Source organism: Aythya fuligula, chromosome 1 (genome assembly GCF_009819795.1).
Source record: "Aythya fuligula isolate bAytFul2 chromosome 1, bAytFul2.pri, whole genome shotgun sequence".
Lineage (NCBI taxonomy): Eukaryota > Metazoa > Chordata > Aves > Anseriformes > Anatidae > Aythya > Aythya fuligula.
The window spans coordinates 144,961,250-144,983,574 of NC_045559.1; the positions used below are offsets into that span (position 1 = coordinate 144,961,250).

At 34.4% G+C, this 22,325-nt stretch overlaps 1 protein-coding gene across 2 annotated transcripts in view; it reads left to right on the forward strand.

The window, feature by feature from the left end:
* MYO16 (myosin XVI) overlaps window positions 1-22,325 on the forward strand; it is a 374,412-nt gene that overhangs the window by 185,330 nt on the left and 166,757 nt on the right. For both annotated transcript variants that reach the window (XM_032185978.1, XM_032185970.1), the window contains exons 10-13: window positions 4,967-5,117; window positions 13,196-13,306; window positions 15,571-15,636; window positions 17,275-17,402. In XM_032185978.1, coding sequence (XP_032041869.1) covers window positions 4,967-5,117; window positions 13,196-13,306; window positions 15,571-15,636; window positions 17,275-17,402 — 456 coding nt within the window. The remainder of the gene's footprint in view (window positions 1-4,966; window positions 5,118-13,195; window positions 13,307-15,570; window positions 15,637-17,274; window positions 17,403-22,325) is intronic.

Here is a 22,325-nt window from a genome sequence, read left to right on the forward strand (position 1 = left end):
GCATGCTTGTTCAACAGTGAAAAACAAAGCATTACAGAGGCTTATTCTTCCAAATTATAGTAGCCATCTTCTCAAGATATACTGAATTATGTTCCAGAAGGCCTATTTGTCTTAGTTCATGAAAGAGGCAGCTTAGATGACTGTGTTCAACCAAATTCTTACCTTTTCAATGGCTGATGCTGAAATTGAAGAGTTTCATCCTTTTAGCTCTATTAGAGCCCACAGACAGACATGTAATATGCTAGGATGAAGATGAATCTGTCTGTATTATTCGTGTGTATCAAACAGAATTTTTAGTGCTGCAAAGATGAATGCACAATAATAACCTGCACAATTGCTTTTGGTCTATATTACTTCCAATCTCTGTCAACTCTACTGACACAGGGAAGTATGTTTAGACTAAGGAGATAGTTTAACAAGAGTTAATATAATGCTGTAGTTCAGTCATATTTCTTTGTGGCCATCTCTCAGAAGAGAACAGTGTTCAAAAGAAGACTCCAAAATGATAAACAATTACAAATGGTATGTGCTCTGTCAAGAAACCTGATTTTGCTGGTTCTAGATTAAATTACAGTATCAATTTCTGAAATCTATGAATAGATTAATTGAAGATTAGTGTCTCTACTTGGTTAAAAAAAATAAAATTTAGCCGTCAGTATGTTTGCAGTATGCAAGGTTATCAAGCAAACTTGGGTTCCTTTAGTCAGGCATTAAGTTTATCCACCTGAACCTGTTATTGTGAAGCACTGATTTCAGTACTGAAGTACTTTTTTCATAGTTCTTCTACTGAGTTACTGAGTACTTTTGTCTGTGTGACTGAGGAGAGGTAGACCAGGAAGGTAATTGTGGTGAGTTACCCCATCAGGTAATCACCAAGCTGCCTTGCTCCCTCTCACCCCCCTCCATGGGACAGGGGAGAAAATAGGAAGATTAGGAAGGAGAAGCATGTGGGCTGACATAAAGACAGGAAGTTTGCTTACTAACTACCATCACAGGCAAAGCAGACTCAGCATGGGTAATTTAATTTATTGCCAACTGAAAAAAAAAACACACAACAGAACACCTGAAAAACTGGAAAAAAAATGGAAAAAAAGAGTATGAAGTTGAGTATCAGGAAACAAAATCAATAAAAGAAACAATTTTAATTCTAATAGTACATTCAGAACATGCTCTGTTGGTCCACTGGCAAAACCAACTGCACCTGAATACATCAGTTGATGTAGCTTATGGTTCAGGAAATCAAATTGGCTGTATCTGTTTAAGGGGACTTTAGGTTTGTGATACAGCTGTGATGATCACCACTGTACTTCTGGTTTAGTACATGTACTTGTAGAAATTGAGTTTGAGACAACAAAGCAGAAAGATTACATTTTTCATTTTCTTACAGAGCATGTCAGTTTATAACCATTTATGAAGCAACTTGCATTTTATTTATTCTAGTGTTTTCAAACACTCTTTTAATGTGTTTAATCCATTCAGAAGGTTCTGTTACGAAACTTTTAAAAGTTTTTAGACTGAAGTTTCAGAGATTATGCAGTTTACAGATGTTAGCTGGTTTAGAAATTGTTTGGAAAATCTCAGTTGTCAGTGAAAGGATTACAGTAACAAAACCGAGAAGTTCTCATGAACAAAAGCTGTAAGTTCAAAGAGCACATGAAAATGTCATTGCAGACTCTGTCTTAATATAATTCTTTTCATAACATTTTTCTTCCTAGTTAGAAGCTCCATATTGATTCCAATATTGATGATAAAACCATGTCATAAAATTCCCAGGTTTTTTGTATGCTTTCTTTTCTTTCCTTTCCTTCTTTCCTTTCTTCCTTCCTTCCTTCCTTCCTTCCTTGAACAAACAAGGGAATGGTAGATTATTTAAAATTATTTAAAACTTAAAGATCATCTAAAAACCAACCAACCAAATTAACTATGTATAAGATGGTTTACACACCTAAAAATTAAAGTGACTAACCTCCATATAATGTGCAAGACCTTTTCCCCATTATATATTCCGATGGCAACAGTCCTACCTCGTTCTAATACAATTACCCTAGATAACTCTGCTTCTTGTCTATTATGTGACATCATTTTGGCTTAAGTCTCCCTTTGTGGTTAATTATTGATTAATTATCTATTAATTATCATAGAAGAAGGCTGTTCATGCTAACCCATTTGCCTACATTAACATAAAATTTCTTGCATTGTCCTGTAGTTTAATTTCCAATTGCAGTGTTTGACTTCATCTTTTGATTAATATAAGTACATTTGAATATTAACAGATAATTTTTTTCTTTCTAAAAAGTCACTGTTTGCTGGAAACATTCTATTTCAATTTGTTTTATTCTTCACAGTGTCTTCTTGGCCCTGAGTCATGGTGAACTGTTTATAGTGATTTTTAATCTGCTTTTTCTCTGTTATAATCATTCTGATTTTTGATGTAATATGAGTTATATGCTGCATTCCATCACTTAAAGTGCTATGTACAAATGCACATAGCTTATAGGATACTCTTTACATCAAAACATGGAACGCTTCTGGTTTAGTTGTAATATTACTGTCCTTCTAAGTTCAAAAAGGTATATGAGGAAATACATTATGTTATTTACAACATAAGTTTCTTTTGCAACACCTGAAAAGTTAATTGAGGAGCTTAGAGATAAATTTTAAAAACAATGTTTCTAGTATGTGTGGTATAGTTAGCATGAAAGTGGTGAGATTAAATGGAAAAGCTTACATTTCACAAGAAAAAAAATCCTGGATCTTCATGATTTAAAAGAAATATCACAAGAGTAATAGAAATCTTTAAGTGACAGCATGTAGTTTTTGTAATATTTTCATTCATTTGGCTTATGCTTTAATTTCTTCTCCTCTTTATGATCTAATTTTAAGATAGTTGAGTCCAAAGGAATTTGAGAAATTTGGGACAATGGCAAAATACACTCAAAAAGAAAATTTGGGTTTTGCTAAATTCTGAGTCTGGGTAAAATGTGGATTAGTCATTTCTGCTTGTGGATGTCAGCTATTTCTTTTACTGTCCAATCACTGATGTCTCTTATTCTCTGACATGTGAATATTGTCAACATTCATAAATAGAGTTGGATAACAGTTTTCCTGTTCTACAGTTCAAGTCAAGGCAAAAGGCAAATAAAAAAAATATATACATTTGGCTCTTTGATCTTTTGTCCATGTCACATTTGGTAAATAAATCTTACGTCAATCATAGCAGTAAACAGAAAATTTTATTTTCACTGGTGTTCTTCTAGGCATTTTACATCAAAATATATGAAACAGAATATAATTAGAAAAGAAATAATGCATCACAGAATCAGAGAATCACAGAATTGTAGGGGATGGAAGAGACCTCAAGAGATCATTGGGTCCACCCCCCCTGCCAAAACAGGTTACCTAGAGCAGGTTGCACAGGTAGGCATCCAGATGGGCCTTGAATATCTCCAGAGAAGGAGACTCTACAACCTCCCTGGACAGCCTGTTCCAGTGCTCTGTCACCCTCACTGTGAAGAAGTTCTTTCACATGTTGGATTAGAACTTCCTGTGCTCTGTTTTCTGGCCATTGCCCCTTGTCCTGTCCCTGCATACCACTGAAAAGAGGTTGGCCAAATCCCTCTGTCTCCCACATTTAAGGTATTTGTATTCCATTGCAAAATGTTGAAATTAATTCTTTTAATTTTTACAGACTGAGGGTTCCATCAAAATAGATTTTTTTTCATGTTCTTTTTTCCAATGGGAAGCTACTTTGACACCGATATTCCAATGAATAGTAGGGGCTTAGTAGGGGCTTTTTGCTGCTTCTATTTTGGACCGCACCTTTATAAAATAGTGTTTGTGTTTCAGTTCTGTTTTCAACAGTAGTTCTTAACCTGAATAGAAATCTATGTTAGCTATGGTTCTTGCTTCTATTTGTTTAAGTAAGCTATATATATAATCCTGTTTTTATTATAACAAGTGGTCAAACTCAAATAACTGAGAAGAAAATTAGATTTTTTCTTAACGAAGTTTGACATCTGGGCTTTATCCCATAGCGGAATGCCCTATTCCCACATTGAGTCCATATCTCCTTTCAAAGAAATTATGCACATATTTTGGCAAAGAGTTGCCGTATACTCCATGACATTGTCTTATTTGCACTGTCAGAGGCCAGACAATTATTTTTTAAGTTGTTTGTGTTCTCACCTCCTGGGACTGATTCCTTGTTAATTCTTCTGGATGTACAACACAGCCAAAATCAACTAAAATTTTTGGCATTGTTGTTTTTCAGAAGTCTGATGCGTCAGTAAGGAAAATATCTCCATGCATGTAAAAATACGTTTACTCTTATGTGTGAATAAAAAGTATTGTATATAGTGGCAGTGATTTCGAGAGTCTGCTGTTTGCTTATTATTTTTTTTTTTTCCTTTTTTCTTTCTTTTTTTTTATTTTTTGGATACCACAAATTCAAAGCAGCTTTTAGTCATAAAAGCCAGGGTATTGTCTGATTTGGAAAAAAAAAAAAAAAAAAAAATAAGGCAAGCTAACTGTTGGATTTTAGTTTTATTAACTGTAATGGTAATATCTGTATTGGACTATTTTATAATATATTACTTTTCAAAACGGTATTGTGTACATTAATTGTGCATTTAAAATTCAGTTTTCAAATTGCCTATTGATTTGCCAGCCTAGCACTGTCAAGTACAGGCTCATGCATATTCTGTTTGGCTTGCTTCATTCTGATTCAGAAGGGATATGCATAAAGGTGAATTTTAAATCAAAGTGTTTTGCTCTACATCTTTGGGAACAGACCAACCCAGGTGAACACTTTATTTTTATATTATACCAGTTTCTGTACTTGGACCAGAACCAGTGCCTCAGCCCTGAATTGCACCTTAGCTCTGTTTGTGCCATCCACATTGGGCAATCTTTTGTTTGTCTGACATCTTCAGCAGGAGTCTAATTGCTTTATTGATTCTCTTTGTAGCAATCCCCTGGCTTTACCGATTGCCAAGCAAGACAGTTTGCTGGAGAAAGACACCATGTTTAAAGATGCAGCTAAAGGTTTATGTAAGCAGCAATCTCAAGACAGTGCATCTGAAAACGTCACGGTGAACAGTACAGCCAAACTTGAACAGGTAATAGCATGCAAATTCCTGAAATGTTTTTAGTTCTTAGGCCTGGAAATTGCAAAGTTAATGAAGCCAAAGAAGGTGGTAGTTTTTTTTCACATCATCACAAAGCAATGTGATATGCACTGTGGAGCCTTGTCATCACAATCGCTCCCTGCAATCACAGTCTGGCCCTGCAAAGAGCTCCCTCTCTGCAAAGGGACCAGCTCCTGGAGACAGTTTGGGGTCTGTGGCTATCAGAGGGCTCCAAGCTGCTCAGGCTCTATATATTGATGGTTCACTGTGGAAAACTCTTAGTGCTGCCCAAAGTGTGCTCTAGGCTCCAGTTTGGGTTTACAACAGAAAGAAACACAACCTGGGAGAGTGCAAAAACGAAAAGGAATGTCTAGGGAATATTAAGTTGCAAAATAAGTGACTCTAATTCAAAGATAGGAATTGCCAGATTTACAGCTGCAGTTTTAAATCCCTTTCATGTGCTAATGCATTAGGATATAGGCACTGATTATTTAGGTACCTTTTACAGTTTTCTCCAAAGGATCACAGTCTCATTCAGTGCATAGGGTGGGTGGGTAGAAAAGGAGGCAATTACCTGTTGCTTGTAAATCTGGCATGTCCTGATACAAGTATTGCCTTTTTTTTTTTTTTTTTTTTTTTTGGGGCGGGGGGGAGGGGGGAGAGTTGGAGGGGGGGAGAATACAAAGACTTTACTTTTTTGTTATATGTGTTTGGGAAACATATATTCCAGAAGCATTTAGCAATTTGAGAAAAAATCTACTTAGAACTGGGAGGGAGAATCCTCTTTTAAAATCGCTCATTATGACTTCGAGACATAACAAAGGAGCAAAATGCTGATTTCATTTAAACCATGTTCAGTTCAAAAAAAAAAAAAAAAACAACAAACAAAACGTGCATGACTGTCTTGGCAGAAGCATGCATACTTGTTGAATATGTTTCAGAGGAATGTTGTGTTAATCATATGAGATCAATCAGTGAGTTCATGTGTCAGTCATATTAATCTGCCTCTGAAAGTGCTCGGCTTTGGAATCCCATAGAGCATGCAGTTCCCTATTCAGTCACTTCCATCAGAAGATACCACAAAATGTTTTGCACTTGGCTTACATCTTGTTTTCATTTCATCCAAATTCTGGTCTTGCTGACTGTGCACTTAGGTGATGAAAACGCAATCGATTCAAAAGAGAAGCAATGCCTGTATGAAAATTAAATGCTTGCAACTGCATTAGGAGGAACCCCTCTTACCCCTGTAAGGAAAGAGGGGTAATTGTTTAACTGGGTCTTGCTGAAACTATCGCTTGCTTCTGTATGTTCTGAAGTGTGGGCAAGAACATACATACTTCCTTCTGCTTGATTCTATTTTGGTGAACATCTCTCTAAAGTTATTTGAGTTTTCTTTATCTCTAGGCTAGACTTTTGCTTTATAGTCTGTGCAGTAAAATATATGCAGAAGCTGGTAAGAGGAGCAGCTGATCTTCTGGGACAGGAAGAGCAACCAGAGGTCTTCACTCTGGTAGTTTACCCCTCCACCACGATGTTCCGAAGTCACTTCAGGGTCTCAGGGCAGATCTTCAAACATTAATTGCATGTTTTGTCAAAACAAGGATATGAGCTTTTTTCTTTTTCTTTTTTGAAGAGACATGATTGTCAGCCTGGAAACTGGACTTTCCATCACAGATATTTCTTGTTTCAGCATGTTCTTGATATATATATATATTTATTATTATTGTAATTTATTGGAAGTCTTTTTTTTTTTTTTTAACAGAACATTTGGCTTGCAGTTATTTAATCATACTGCTTACTATGAGCAGTGCTTTCTTTCTTCCATTCTGGAATAGAATAAGGAGCTATTTATCACAAGCTGACTTCTGGCCATAAAAATGGAGGCAGCTAAAACTGCCATAGTCAAAAAAAAAAAAAGCAATCAAGACCAAAATTTCTGTGTACTTTGAACTTTTTGAATTTTTTTTTTTTTTTTTTTTTTAGTGTAGCAGCAGCTTTTTTGTAAACCTGTTTACAAAACCTGGTTTTATTCTGTATTACTTGGCATGCTTTATGAACTGTAGGTAGATACATATCATAACCAATAAGGCTATGATATGTGTGTATGTATATATATATTTTATATATATATATAATATATAGATCTGAATTTTTAGAGTTGGTGTTTCCAAGTATCTCATTTTTATTTTTATTCTTTTTTGCTCAACTTGGATATTACATTTTTTATTTAGTGCTGATACCAAAGAAAAGCTTTGAATAACCCCTTCTCCCTACCCCTGCCTCCTAGGTATACTAATTTTAATGAGTTTTGCTATCTTTTATTCTTACCAGTTTCTCAACTACATTCAAAGTAATCATGTTCTGTTTAATTTTTCAGTAGGGTATGTGGAGTCATTGCCTGGATTTTATGTTCATATATTATTGAAATAGATCAGTATGATATTTCCTATGCTGTGTGTCAGTAGTATCATACATTCTTAGGCAATATGGCATGCAGATTAGGCCTTTACTGGAGGATCAGAGAAAAAAAATAATCTTATTACACCTGAAACATGCATTTTTAATAGAGAAGCTTGTAATTTTTTGGTTTTGAGAAAACTTAACAGCTCAAATTTATATGTAGCTTTTTTTTTTTTTTTTTTTAATTGCAAAAATAATGTAAAAGAACCTTAACAAAATATTGTTTCTCATGAAGCAAGATTTTTGTTGCATGAAGTATAGGAGATGGCTGTCAAATGACTACACTGATAAAGCATTTTGGGTCTCTCTTGGCTTGTGTTAGCTTTTGCTTTTTTTCTAGGTAAAAGCTGTGCTTTGATCATATGTAATTTCAAGGTCTGTGATACCAAACAAAGAAAGCAATATGAATAATTTCCAGAATTTTAGCATAGCTGGCAATTTTGTTTCCTCTCAGCTGGAAGGATGCTCTTTTGATTGGCCTAAAATTAAATTATGTGCTTCATTTTCATTCTACAAATAAATATATATATATTTTTAATTAGGTCTTTTTAAATGTTTTATCTTTGGCTTATAATTCTTGTTTACATATTTTAGGCCATATGAAACATGTGACAGAGTATCCTCAGGTGCCCTTCTTGTTGTTCTAGTATCACTTACCACATACACAAGGGCCAACTGTGTATATCATATTATTACATGTACAACCTACAATGCATACTTAGTTTAGTGGCGTAAGTAATTAAAAAAATAAAAATAATTAGAGACCATTGTCTGTGCAGACAGTGAATATTGTTATGTGAATGTAAGTTAAAGGAGTGAATAGGGATCTTTGTTTTTAACGTTACAATAATCACAAAACTAATAACTTCATAAAGCATAGTTGTCTTAGAACTTAATGATGTATTTATAACTGATTTTCTTTTATTCCTGTCTTGTAAAATATGCATTATGTAATACTTATGATAAATACATCAAGGTGAATAAATACAGAAAACTCATCTGTATGCTAAAAAAGTAGATGATAGGAATAGAATTTGTAGACATCCACAAATAGGTTATTAATAATGTAAATACTGTTTATGGCCAGGTCCAATCATTTGTGAATTTAATATGTTTAGAATTTCTTCTCTTTCTAGTACTCCAGTTTACAGTTTCTATGTGATTTTCTTGCTCATTGAGCTGTGAGTTTTAGTGCAAAGGCTCTGTTACAAAATATTGAACCACCAAACTCTAAACTTTTTATTTGTACATTTTAGAATAATATGTTGATGGTGAAAGACTTGGGTTCCCTTACTTGTGCATCCAGGAGTTTAACTGAGCACTTACATTAACTGAGCACTTTATATAGATTGATTCCATCAATCTATGGAATCAGCATCTTTGGCTATATGTATATTATGAAATAAAACAAGCAAGAGCCTGTTCTCTAGCCTAGGGCTATGTGGGGTGGCCCTGTGAACATCCATCATCCTTAAAACAAAACTATTTTCTCCCTTAAAAGATGGGTTTGTGTCCAAATTGCCTATTGGAAATGACCATTGATGGGATACCTGAATGGTGCCCAGGTACCTGAATATGCATGAGTTCTATCTGGGCCCAGAATATACAAAGAAGTTTATTAGCTTTGCAGAAAATATGAACAACCACAGGCCAATACTCTAATCCAACTGCCTTTTTATTTAGGAATAAAGACATTTATTTATAGCCTAGTGTAGATTTCATCTTTATATGGAATGAGAGCTTCGGAAAGTCAATTAAGAGAAACTTATTTCATGGCACAGTCTTGATAGGGCACAAGGGAACATAGTAAAGACCTGTGCCCATTTTGATGCTGCAAGCCAGGTGAACACCCTGGTAAGGGAAGGAGGCTGCAGGCTTCTCTTTCATCTGCTGTATGGCGAGCCTGCCATCCAACTGCCATGAAAATTAAATAATTAAATAAATAAAAATAATAAAAAAAGGGAAGAAATGGTATCTTTTATGTGACAGAAAAATCTACATTCACTTTAGTGGGATGAGGAATATACCTACAGAATAAGCAGTCAGAAAGACACAGACTAATGTAGAAGGCAATGTAGCAGGCAACCTGCAGTCCCTAACTGTTTATGTCTGGCTTGTTCAAACTCATATTCTGCTTTCTGAACCTGAAAGTACAAATATTTTGAGAAGCAAGTCAGCATTTCTCCTTTTTTCCTGTCTATTTGGGAATATCCATAATACGATTTTGATAGTTCTCAGCACTCCATCATTTCAGAGTACATATTCTCTGAAAAAGACTGAATTAGGAAAATGAGGGCTGTGAAAAGGTACATTGTGAAATGTTCAGTTGGCATACGCACATATCTCCAGAGTTTACATGTTGGGATAAGTAAATCTTACATGTACAGCTTACATCAGCTAAATCTAGAAAATTAACTCCTTGAAATACTCACTCATTTGTACATTTGTACATTTATTGCTTTCTGGATTAATGAAATGAGAGTTTCAATTTTATGGGGAAAGCAGGAAATAGAAAGCATCATAAAAGTGTAATTGGGCACTGCTGCTTTCTTGTTCTTCTATGTGCATGCAGCTGGTCTAATACTGACTCTTACAACTATGGTAAAGGCATAGAAGCCTATGAAGCATGTAAATTTTGTATTTTTGTATCTGTTTTCCAACATACGAAAGTATGAACTGAGAACTTAGCATTTTTGCAAATGAAAAGAAAGAAGCCTCCAGATATTTGTTAGGGTTAAAAAGGTGAACAATTTTTATCTTTCTGCTCCTAAATAATCTTTGTCTTGAGCTTATTTGGATCATTTTCAAAAGAATCCAAAAGCAAGATGGTTTTCTTTTTTTTTCCTTTTTCTTCTTAAGGGCTTCCCCCATGAGGTACTGTTTTTCTGTCTGTTTAATCTTTTACTGAAAATCTGTGGATATAAGAAATAAAGTTAAAATTGATTAAAAGTGTTGGGGGGGGAGCCTTCACTTGATCTATTCAGGCTGTACCTTTCATAGAGCTACTGTTACAAGGTACATTTTCCTTACATTTTTTACAGTTTGCTACTTTGTCTAGTTCCACATCTGTTGCAGATAGGATGCAGATTAGATGTCTGCCTTCCATGTTTTAGTGTATGAATGGAAAAACAGTGAAAAAGCTTTTGTTAATATTCATGCTGTTACATGCATATGAGGTTTAGTAGTCATCATTTATTGCCTGTTTGTAGAGCCGATAAAGACAGGAGACAGCTTTCTGTGAGGAGTTTGCCTGTTACCTAATACACTTGCTTTAGGCAGTATTTTCTACTGAGTGTATTTGTCTTTAGAGGAATAGTAAGGAAATATTTAAAGATGAGAGCGGAGGTTCCCACCTTTTTCCAGGCACTGTATCAGTCCCAAAATAGAAGTTTGCCAGAGGCCCCGGTATTATTTTGAATATCTTCAGCATAGAGCTAATACAAGAAACACAAATGCAGTGGTAGCCATAGCACTTGAGGTCGAGAAAAGAGTAAAAGTGTGCTCTCCACAAATAAAAGGTGCTCCATAAATTATGGGGCAACAGAAGCTGTGAGCTTACAACTCCTGCTACAGATATGTTTCATCTGTGATGAACCATGGCTTCACATATACTGTGCGTGATTTCTTAGAGTTACTTTAGCTACATTTTGCAGTTTCTTTAGATTGTATGATTAAGCTGGTGCCTCATTATTCAGTTCTGGAGTCAGATGAAGGAAAGAGTGAACTAAGCTGTACCAAGTGTAGTATTGACAGATGATTTGGGCTGTAAGCAACTGCTTAATTCACCAAATTTATTTAGGATTAGTAAGGCCTTAAAGCTAGGATTCTAAGAAAAGAGCAGCATGCCATGAGTCAGGCATGTAAAAAATACTGATAAAAAGAAGTGTCTCTTGTTTTTTCTCATGCTGTTATGAGTAGTCATTGTGTAGTGCTAAATGAAGTGTGAAGTTGATATTCTACAAATTGTACTTGTATTTCTCTATAGACTAAAGGAGCCTTCAAGGTTTTGTAACTTAATTTATACCATACCAGCATATGGATTTCAGTAAAGCTGAAATATGTGAAAGGAAAAAACAACAAGATTTTGTTTTGAATCATAAAGGCTAGTAGTTCTGTGGTTGTGATCATTTACTTCTTGATAAAACAGAAGAGTAAGCAATTTTATCCCTGTTTGGTGAATATTTTGATACTGATATTCAATACTGCTATTGTTAGGAGAATAATTTTGATTGGGCCGAAGATCTATGATTTAAAGAAGATGCAAAATTACATCAGTTTCATTCTTCTTGTTTATGGCTACAAACTCCCTGGTGTTTGCTTATGGTCACCTAAAAAAGGTGGCATGTGAAAGGAGTGTTTGTATATATGTTTCAGGAATCTTGGAACGTGAAGACAAAGTGAGATTGTTAGTCTTATTTCATTAAGATGAAATTCTTCTGCAATATCAAACTGTGCAGCCTGGACAAATGTAGGAAGAAAACCCAGATCGTCATGATTTCTGGACTAGACCTTGAGCCTATGAAAACAATGGAAACTCAGTAGTTTGGGATCAGATCCCTGCTATTAAACACCAGCATCCGTGGTCATTGGGGTCTTCTCCTTGCCAGAAATATCCTCCATGTTCCCTCCAAAACCTTCCAGACATCTTGCTGCTGCTGAACAAAGTTGTTTCATTTTCTTTATGCATACTCAAAATAGACACCGCAGAGTATTTTAAACTCAGAGCGAACAAATACAATCATTCTACTATAATTCACATGAGGATTTTCTGCTTCTAGGTAATCTGTTGTTATGGAAAAATATTTTTTTACTGCTGCCATAAAAAAGGAATTAACCTACATTTTAAATGTAGATCATAATTTATAAGCACTGTGCTTGATGCATCAATGCTATTTTGTCTTTAATCACATTTCCCTGTGTCACTGGCTCTTTTATTCCTTCTTTTTCCAGTTCTGTTGTTTGATTTTTTGTTTGTTTGTTTGTTTCCTTATTTTTCACTTTGCCTTGCAGAGCTTATATTGTTCCTCCTAAGTCTGAGAAATACTAGGCTCATTTAAATCACCAGTTTTCGCTACAGTAGTAGTTTCTGAATCTCTTCTGGTCTCCTTGACAACACAATTCCCACTTCTTATTAACTTCCTTCTATTCTGCAGGAAAAAAATCTAATAGAATTTTCAATCCTTTATGATGAAGAGTAACATGAAAGCTTTGTTAAATATTAGGCAATAAATAGTTTACAAGTACACTAACTATTATAGTCTTGATTTTGTCTGCCGTAAACATTTAATGAAGTGAGCTTGAGAATTGCACTTGAGCTGGGAATATTTATGGGTTCAGGAATAGCAAATGACACTCTAATAGGGGGCTATGTTCTTAAGAGCCCATCAAACTCACACAGCTACACACCTTAACATTGCTAATTGTTTTTGATGTGCTTCTCTTGCTTAAGATTGTGCAATTGTATGGGAGGAGTGACAACCCTCCAGTTTCCTAATGCATTTTACATAAATTCTAGTGATCTAAGCCTATATTTCAGGTTAAAACATTACAGTACAGAATGACTGGTTGGGAAGTTTACTTTATTTCTCTGTGTAACTTGTGTTTTCTAGATCAAGCTAATGCCTCCAGCTCCAAATGATGACCTGGCTTCTCTGAGTGAGCTGACAGACAGCAGTCTACTTTATGAGATTCAGAAGCGTTTCAATAATAATCAGATATATGTGAGTTACTATTCACCTATCAACAGTAAGGCTTCAAAAAAGAGCAAATAAGAGTAAAAGAATAGGATTACTTTTGTAACTACTAGACAGTAACCTGACCAGTACTCATGACTAATATTTAGATGTATATGTATTTAGATATATGTGTGTAAGCCCTGCAAGTTCTCAGTTTATATAGGAGAATAAAATCATGAATAAAACATGAAATAACACTTCAAGTAGGCTTGGATAAAACCTATGTATGTTTATTTCACAGAGTAAGTGTGTTGATAAAAATTGATGGTTGTGTGTAATCTTCCCCTCTTAAACTACTGAAAGATCCCAGAGTCCCAGAATGGCCAAGGTTGGAAGGGACTTCTGAAGATCATCTAGTCCAACCCCCCCTGCCAAGCACAAGATCCTTCCACCTTTAACATTATGTTCACTTAAATATAATAGAACATATGATTACTGGAAATTCAAAAGCAATTTAGATTTAAAAAGCTTACAAATGATTGTGGGAGATTTCATTATTCATGATCTTTTCTTGTATTACAGAAATCATTCTATATGTTCTCTATCATCTAGATATCAAGCAAAAATTATAAGAAGATTTCTGTAAAACAGGTTTTCTTGATTTTGCCATATTACACATTGGAAGCATCTTGTTAGGTGTATTTCTGTGGATAAAAATCTGCACTTGAAAATTATGCTATCCCTGTTCATATGTTACTCATAACTTACTTCTCATGTATTGAACGGTTGAGTGCCATGTCAATGTGAAACATGGCAATTGTTTTTAAACATACAAGCTGATTACACTTTTTAGACCATAACAGGGAACTGGAATGTCACATGTAACAAGTTGCAGCCAATACCTTTGAAATTAAGGGCACTGCAATCCTAAGTGTTACAGTATTCCATGATAATAAAAAATCTGGTTTATAGAAGCATGGATCAAATCCCATTTTAGTATGAATATTTATTTTTCTTTATCTCACTTTCAAGGATGTGAAATACAGGTAACTTTAGTTGAATTGAGGAAGATCCACAGATACTTATCAAAGGGAAGAGAAGTACTTCTTTTACTTTAAAATACTGAAGATTTTACCTAAGAGGATCTCATAACCTACTGTGGCATTCTCCTTAGCTTAATGGAAATTTATAGACAGTGGTGACTAATATTCTGCTCAAAGGCAGACATTGTACTTAGGTAGGTTGTCAGCATCAATGCTGACTTGGATCTTTGAGTGATTTGGTTCTCAGCCTTAGAAGGAAAAGTCCTTGGACTCAATTCTAAATCAAAATCCTCCTTAGTATGGAAGACTACTTATTTTGTGTTTCCTGATGTGTAATAATGGTAATAATGTTCCATTCCACAATAAAAACCCACAGTGAAGCCAAGTCTAGGGACAGTGAGGAAAAAAGCCATTCCACTTCAGAAGGAAAAAAAGTACATTTGCTACAGAAGGGAATATTTTTCTCCTCCCCAGATCAAAATATCTCATTTTGAAAAAGGCAGCATGATTGAGACTGTTCGCATGATTTGCTGTCAGACAGAGGTCTGGAATTTTCACATTCCTAGAGTGTGATACAGTAGCAGCTACTTATGTGGAGTGAGAATTATAGCACCAAGGGTGACCTACAACCTTATACTTAAATATTTCTTTCAAAACGAGTGTTTAAAAATGAAATAGTAAAATCTTGGCAGCTTTACAATCAGTGGAAGGTTTGCTATTTTTTATGTGCATACATACACACATAGAAATAGTTATATATGTATTAGTTGCTTGGTCTTATCCCACAAGAAACATATTTTAATGTATCAGTTCTATGTAATGAATATACCATTTCTAAATTCTGTCATGTAACCCATAACAATTGCTTGAGGAACTTGTTTATGTGTTAGGTATGTTACATTTCTGTAGTTTAACAAATGGTGAGTTACAAAGTAACTTTCAAATAATATAACAATAATATATGCAGTGCAATTCTTCTGTGCATAATTTTCCATTATAAAGAACTATTTTATTACAAAAAGAATAATTAATGCTATCTGAATTGTAAATTTAGGTCTCAATTTAAATTTACGAAGTTAAAAGCTCAGAGTTCTTGAATTATATTTAATATATTTAATGTGTTGATAGCCAGATTTAAGATGCTTTGCCAAAAGTTTTTTTCGGAAGAAAACCACTAGCATCCTTAAAGACTTAATTTATTTCTTACTAAAGCAAATATATGAATTATATGTCTGTCTGTCTGTCTGTCTTTCTTTCTTCTACCAGACCTACATTGGTGATATATTGTTGCTTGTTAACCCATTTAAGGAACTTCCTATTTATTCCACCATGGTAAGTATTCTGTCTTTAAAATGTTACAGTATGGTTCTTTTTCAGAGGATTCATAGTTAATTTGGCAGACCACTGTAATTTATTAAAATAAATGTCCTTTCTTATGTTGGGAACATCTTAATTAAAAAAAAAAAAAAAAGAAAAAAGAAAAAACTCAATTTCTTCCATGATGCCACTGTTTTTGCTTTCTATGTCCTATTAGTCACCTAAAATAGTCACCTTGCCAAGTGTTTTATGAGGAGTAGCACTTTCAATTGTTTAAAAGTAGTTCCAGCTGTATAACATGACTTTGGTGGCTTCTGCCATTGCTAGACTTGGAAGAAGAGACAAACATGCTTTATGCAGTGATTGTTTGGTTCACACCTTGCTGAAAATGCAATTATGAAGATAACAACCTTGAGAGGTGCTGAAAGGCTCAAACTTGCTGTCTGTGCTCCACACCAGGCCATTCAGTTCAGACACCACAGGCAAGGAGTGCAAAGTGCTTGACATGAGCTTAGCACTGCACTGGGGCAGTTGTTGCACAGAGCTGGTCTGTGTTGGGTGTAGGCAGCATATGAGCAAACGGGAGTCCATGAGTGTCCAATCATATCCACAAGGCACCTTAAAAAGTGCTTCAGGTGTTTCTTTATTAGTACCCTTATCTTTATAATCTTTCCCTTATGAGGCAGACTAGTTAGGGCTGATAGTTAGGGCTTATCATTTCAGTACCTAGACACTGGTACTAAATTGAGTAGTCTTTGTAGATTGGTGCAAATAATGTAAATTCAGATGATTCTATATTTGCATCATCCTCGGTCATTTTAGAAATAGAGTATATGTGGAAAAAAATGAAAGATCCATGATGAAGGAATGAAAAGATGACCATGTATATTGTTCAATAACAACATTTCAAAATTTCTTAGATTTGTAATCATTTTTCATAACTTGGGATTTTTTCATGCTACGCTATCCTCCCACTCTTAGTTCCAGCAGACTTTTACTAAAACAAATAATTTTGTAAGCATTTTTTCTCTCTGAGATGACATAGAGAGCCATGAATTAATGAGCACTGATATATGCTGCTTCGTTTGATACAATTGTTAGATGATAATATTAATGCATTCTGCATTTTTACACTGAAATACACTGACTACTGTAGTAGCACAAAACCACTGAACATACAGACAGCACTTTGGAGATGACAGTAACTGTAGAAACAGTTTGTACTGTGGTATCCTGTTTTGTTATATTTGTACAGAATTTAATTCTGTCAGATTAGGGCAAATATATATATTCTTTAAATCCATTAGTAAAATGTCTGGACTTGCAAAGTACTTGCAACATTATGCAGTGACAATAAATGTGTGCAGGTTTTTCATTGCATTTTGTTTTACTCAGTGGAAAACCCAGCACTGCTGAGTGCCATAGTTTTTCTTTCTTGTGTATCTTAATTAGAACTTTTATACTTACAGCTCTGTTTTCTTTAATTAATCTCTTCACAGATACTTCAAGGGTGCCATATATATGTATATATTCTGGTCATAATGCTCAGAAAGCTCTATGAAAGACACAGAATTAGGAATACAGTGGGGGGCAGGGGAGGGATGAAACAATTGATTTAAACTGTATTCATACAAATTTTCACCATTTTTTCAGGTTACTCAGCTTTATTTAAGCAACTCTGGAAAACTGTGTTCCTCACTTCCCCCACATATATTTTCCTGTGCTGAAAGAGCTTACCACATGCTATTCCAGGAGCAGCGTCCCCAGTGCTTTATCCTCAGGTGAAAATTTATCTTTCTATTAACTAATTTACAACTCCTGCCTTTCAGCCATTTCCCCCAGGACTCAGCACTTAAGATTTCCATTGTATTTTTTTGTCCAACTGATTTCTTTCTGTGTACTGATCTCTGTGTCATACATTAGAGCTAAATAGAACTGAAAAAGGCTTAATTACATTTCAAGTTTCTAAATTTTCTTGGCAAAATGCCACTTCATCTAACTGGATATAATTGCAAAGAGTTAATGATAAGAATTCAACACACTGTGTGTGTTTGCTAATATTGCATGGAAAAGAATTAGAAATAGAACCTAATGGAAAAAAAATGGGAAGTCCTTTTCTAAATTATAAACCTCTGAATTCAAGCTACATCTCAGCCTCATGTTGTGTGTGATTACGAGCTTGTTATTTAGTCTTCCATCTTCAAAAAGCACTTTAACCATTTTTGTAATTCACAGTGTTGTTGCAATAATAAATACATCCAAGATTGTGGATAAATGTATTAAAAATTTCCAGTGAAACAGAGGTTCATCCAAATATTCCAGCTTTATTATTGTGAAAGTTTGAATTCCCCTTGGAAATTTTGCTTCCCAAATCCATTAATCTTCTGCCCTCCCTTTTCTTCCTTCACCCTACCTGAAAGCAAAGGGTCTGATTAATTTGTCGTAATTGCTCAATGTAATTTCTTGTTCCATCATTCCATCATATCAGTTTGATTGTTGATGTTGGCTGAAATATTGACAAAGGTTTGTGGAGCTTCATAGAGATGGGAAGAAAAAAAAAAAAAAAAAAAAAAAAAAGATTGATTTTGACCAGGAATAAAGGCTGATAAATTTCAGAAAACTTATAACTGCTCTCGACCTACCTCTAATTCTAGAGGTAGTTAACAAGAGCTGCTAAACATATCGTTGCAGAGTTAAAACAGTAAAAATGAACACATAAGTACAATCATAAAATAATATGTAGATGTTTTTACTGCATTCTGTTTATGTGCATACAGCCTTCTGCGAATATTTGAAGTTCTGTATATTGTCTTCTTTCTTTTAAAAGCATAGCTTATAAAAAGTGTAGTCTATATACAGTTCATTTATATGAACTGTATAGTATATACATTTATAAATTATAAAATATAAATTAATTATGTGCAGAATTGATTTGATTTTTTGAAACAAATGGCAACCTTGGCTACATCTATGCTAATAAACAACAAGGAGCAGGGCTTACTGACTATTAGGGCATGTGCTATAGTGACCATGTTTTTTTTTCATGATTTTTTCACTTGAACAACAGTTTGTTGCTTTTGTTTTTTAGAGATGTATTTCATTTCGTATCAGAACCAAATAAGTGTAGCTCTGCATTTCTGTAATACTCCAAGCTTTTGTGTTTTACTTTTTCTCCAATGTTTCTAATCAAATATACTTTTCATTCCCAAGTAAAAAAAAAAAAAAAAAGCTGTATATTTGGCATATGGCCTGGAATTTTAAAATACCCCCACTTTTAAAGCTGAGTTGTGAATACTTTTCTATGCATTTTCTGTGTACTCTGGGAAGAGTACACACAGGGTACACTTCTGTCTTTTATTGCTGTCATTAGGAGGAGAAACATGATGTGATTATACAATAAAATCTCATAATTTGTATTTATTTTACTTGAAGTACTATAAAAGTACTTCATAGTATAAGCAAATTGTTAGTAGAATGTGTAAACATAATTATTCTTTAGTTTTATTGTAATACACTTTACTATTGTACTATTTTACATTTTACTGTGAGAAGAGGTTATTTTAATGTGCATGTTATGATGTGATAAAGAGCAGTGAGAATCAGTCCCATACCAGTATGAATATTTTACTTCTCATGTGCAATTCTCAAAATATGTCTAGTTTAACTATAAGCTGCCAAAGAAGAACCAAATGATAGCAGTGCGTAACTCATCTGAACTCTTCCAGAAAATTTGGAATTTGTTACTTTAAAAAAAAAAAAAAAGTCAACACAGTAATTTCTTTGTAGAAGGCTATTACTGTATTTTCAGTATATCAAGTTACCCAATATCTTTTCAAAGAGACTGGAAAGAATTTCAGAAAATAATTACCTTTTGTGTTCTAGTCCTCTCATCTTCATCAAGCTTAGTATCTTGTTTATTTTGTGGAGATAAAATTTATTTTCTATTAGCAATGTTTTTCAGTTCAGTGCTGGTTTTGTTTTTGTTTTCTGCCAAAGTTTAATTACAGAAAGATACTTCCCATGAGTTTAGTGGCCATTACTAATGATTTATGAATTACTCTTTTATTGTTGCTAATGAATTCTGCATGCAGTGTAACCCTTAATCATACTGGTCTAGTCATTTTTGCCTCCCACATTTTTGCCAAATGTTATAATGAAAAGAGGTAAAGGTACCTGAATTTGTCTAAGCTGGAACTTAGCTGCCTAAGTATGAAGTTATGGTCTTGAAACCCTTGTTAAACTTCTGGGCTCTATTTTCTTACCTTTAAGTGCTACTTAAAATTTTCCGCCCATGTGTGTTTCATAGGTTCATAGGCATAGTCTTAACAGCATTATTTATTTCAAGTTTAAGCCTAACTGGGAACCAGGAATTTGACATTTCTTACTGAAGTCCTTTCTAACAAACTTTCTTAAAGCACTGTTAATTCACGTCAGTGAATGAACTAGTCATTTGTACACAAGCAGTTATACTCACTGTATACAATGCTGCTCATAGTTACTGTCAATTTCTCACTTACTCATACAACTTCCACCAGGCTTTTCTTGTTTTTGTTTTTAAAGTTTTTATTTCTGCAGCTGCTTGTTTGTAGTGATATGTTTAGACTAGAAGCTCTTCAGGGTCAGACCATTTCTGTATTGTATCCTTAGCCAGATTTGGTTGCAGTCTCTTGACTCCAAACAAATGCTTGAGTTAATTATAGTAATTAAACTTATGGAAGCAGAAGGTCCACTTTTGTTGGACCTCTGACATGTCAGATCTCTGCTCCGTCTGATCCCAAAGGTTGACTGGCTTTCCCCAAGCAACAAAGGAGACAATGTAAAAAATAAAATAATTTTTAGTCTTGTAAGATGAATCACCTGTTACGTAAAATATTATGCATGAATGTCCATCACAAAAAATTCCAACATTCCAGCTTACTGGTATACTCATATACCAGGGACAGATTCCTGGTGCCAGTGGCCCAGCCAGACTTGCATGAAGTAGGAGAAGAGCTGGATGATAATCCAAGTTCCCCTGATTGTTGAATGTCTTGAGTTCCTTGCCTTTGTATTTTGTTACGTTGAATTGGACTTTTTTTTTTATAACAATTTCAGATTTTTTATTTCAAAAGAGTTTATTTTTTATTTTTACTGTTCATTTAATTTTAAGATATAAAGACTAGAGTTGTAATAAAGGTATTATTAAAAGAAAAAAAAGTTATTTAAGAAATAATAGGAAGCAGGCCTTCCATCAGGTAGTATGTAGGAATACTAGGAAGCCAAAAGAGAAATCATGTGACAGCTTTGTGAGCATAGGATTTCAAATTCTCTGTTTCCTTTCCCTTGGAATACAGTCTCTGTACTGGTTTTCTGATTTAACCTTGTTTATCTGTGGAATAAGCTGTCTTTGCTTTACCTGCTTCATAATGACTTTTATGGAAGTTTTACTGCAGAAAAGTGCCTTCCTGCTCCAATGCTAATTTATCCTCCACCTTAATCAGACAGTCCAACCAAAAGTCAAAAAACAAACCATCCTTCATATGGTTCAAATTACATCCTTCAAATTACATTTTGAACAACTTAGTGGTGCAACTATTTAGAACAGAGAAGAGGATTTTTTCTCGAAGCAGAATTAAATTGTTAAAGCACAGATATTGTGAACAGGGGTATTACTAACTTTTTATACCCCACCTCAAAGGTAACGGAGTAAAGGAGAACTATTAGAACTATTTGAAGTTGCTGAATGACTTTTTGTTGTTAAAGTATCTCTTGCCTCAAATGTTGCAATGATATTAACAATTATTATTTTATCTAACATGGCATTTATTTCTTAGTGCTTCAATCTGTATTTCACTAGGATTATAGACAGATCCCTGAAATGCGCAGAACAACCGCATGACACTGTCTGTCTTTCAGCAGGCAAGTTCTAGTGAATTCTCACCTCTGAACTGTATTCTAGCAACCATTTTAAGCAATAAGCTCCTGTGACACTGCTAGACAAATTTTCAATTCTCTAAAATTAACAGTTGACCCAGAGTTATCAAATCTGTGAGCTGTGTCACTGCAAAGGAAACATCAATCTTGGAAGGAAATATTGAAGAAGGGACAGAAGTTCCCCTCTCTGTGCAAGTCCTGTGTTATCTGGGCTGAAATTTGCTTGCAGTAGAAAATGAATCATATTATTTTTTCTTTTTTCTTTTATACAAGTGAAACAAATTAATTAAGAGTGAAACTTACGGGGAATCCTCTGATTCCTTCATTTATAAAGGTGTTTTTTTTTTCTTTTTAGTTACAAATTGCATGCCTTCTTTGTAATACTTGAAAACAATCAAAGGCACATCAAATATCATATTTCTTTCTCCCCTTATAGACACTTGATATATGTCTGGAAGCTCATTGTATAATACAGGCATAAGATCTGTAATTTGCAAGAGTATGAAGTGTCTCTAGGGGGAGGAGTATTGCAGGACTAATGCCCTTGTTGCACTTTTTTTCTTTTCCTGTTAGTGATAACAGCAAAAAGATTATAGGATTTGGACACAGACATTAAGGCAGAAAACTAATGCTACTTAGGAAAAGAGGCAGCATGTTGCAGTTAGCATTTGGAGAGTGAAGTCATTGCTTCAGAGGGCAGAGAAGCATGCAGATTTTTGAGGGTGATACCAAACATTACTGAGTTTTGAAACAAATTGTTTCAGAAAGTCAGAAGCTGAAGATCTGAGCAA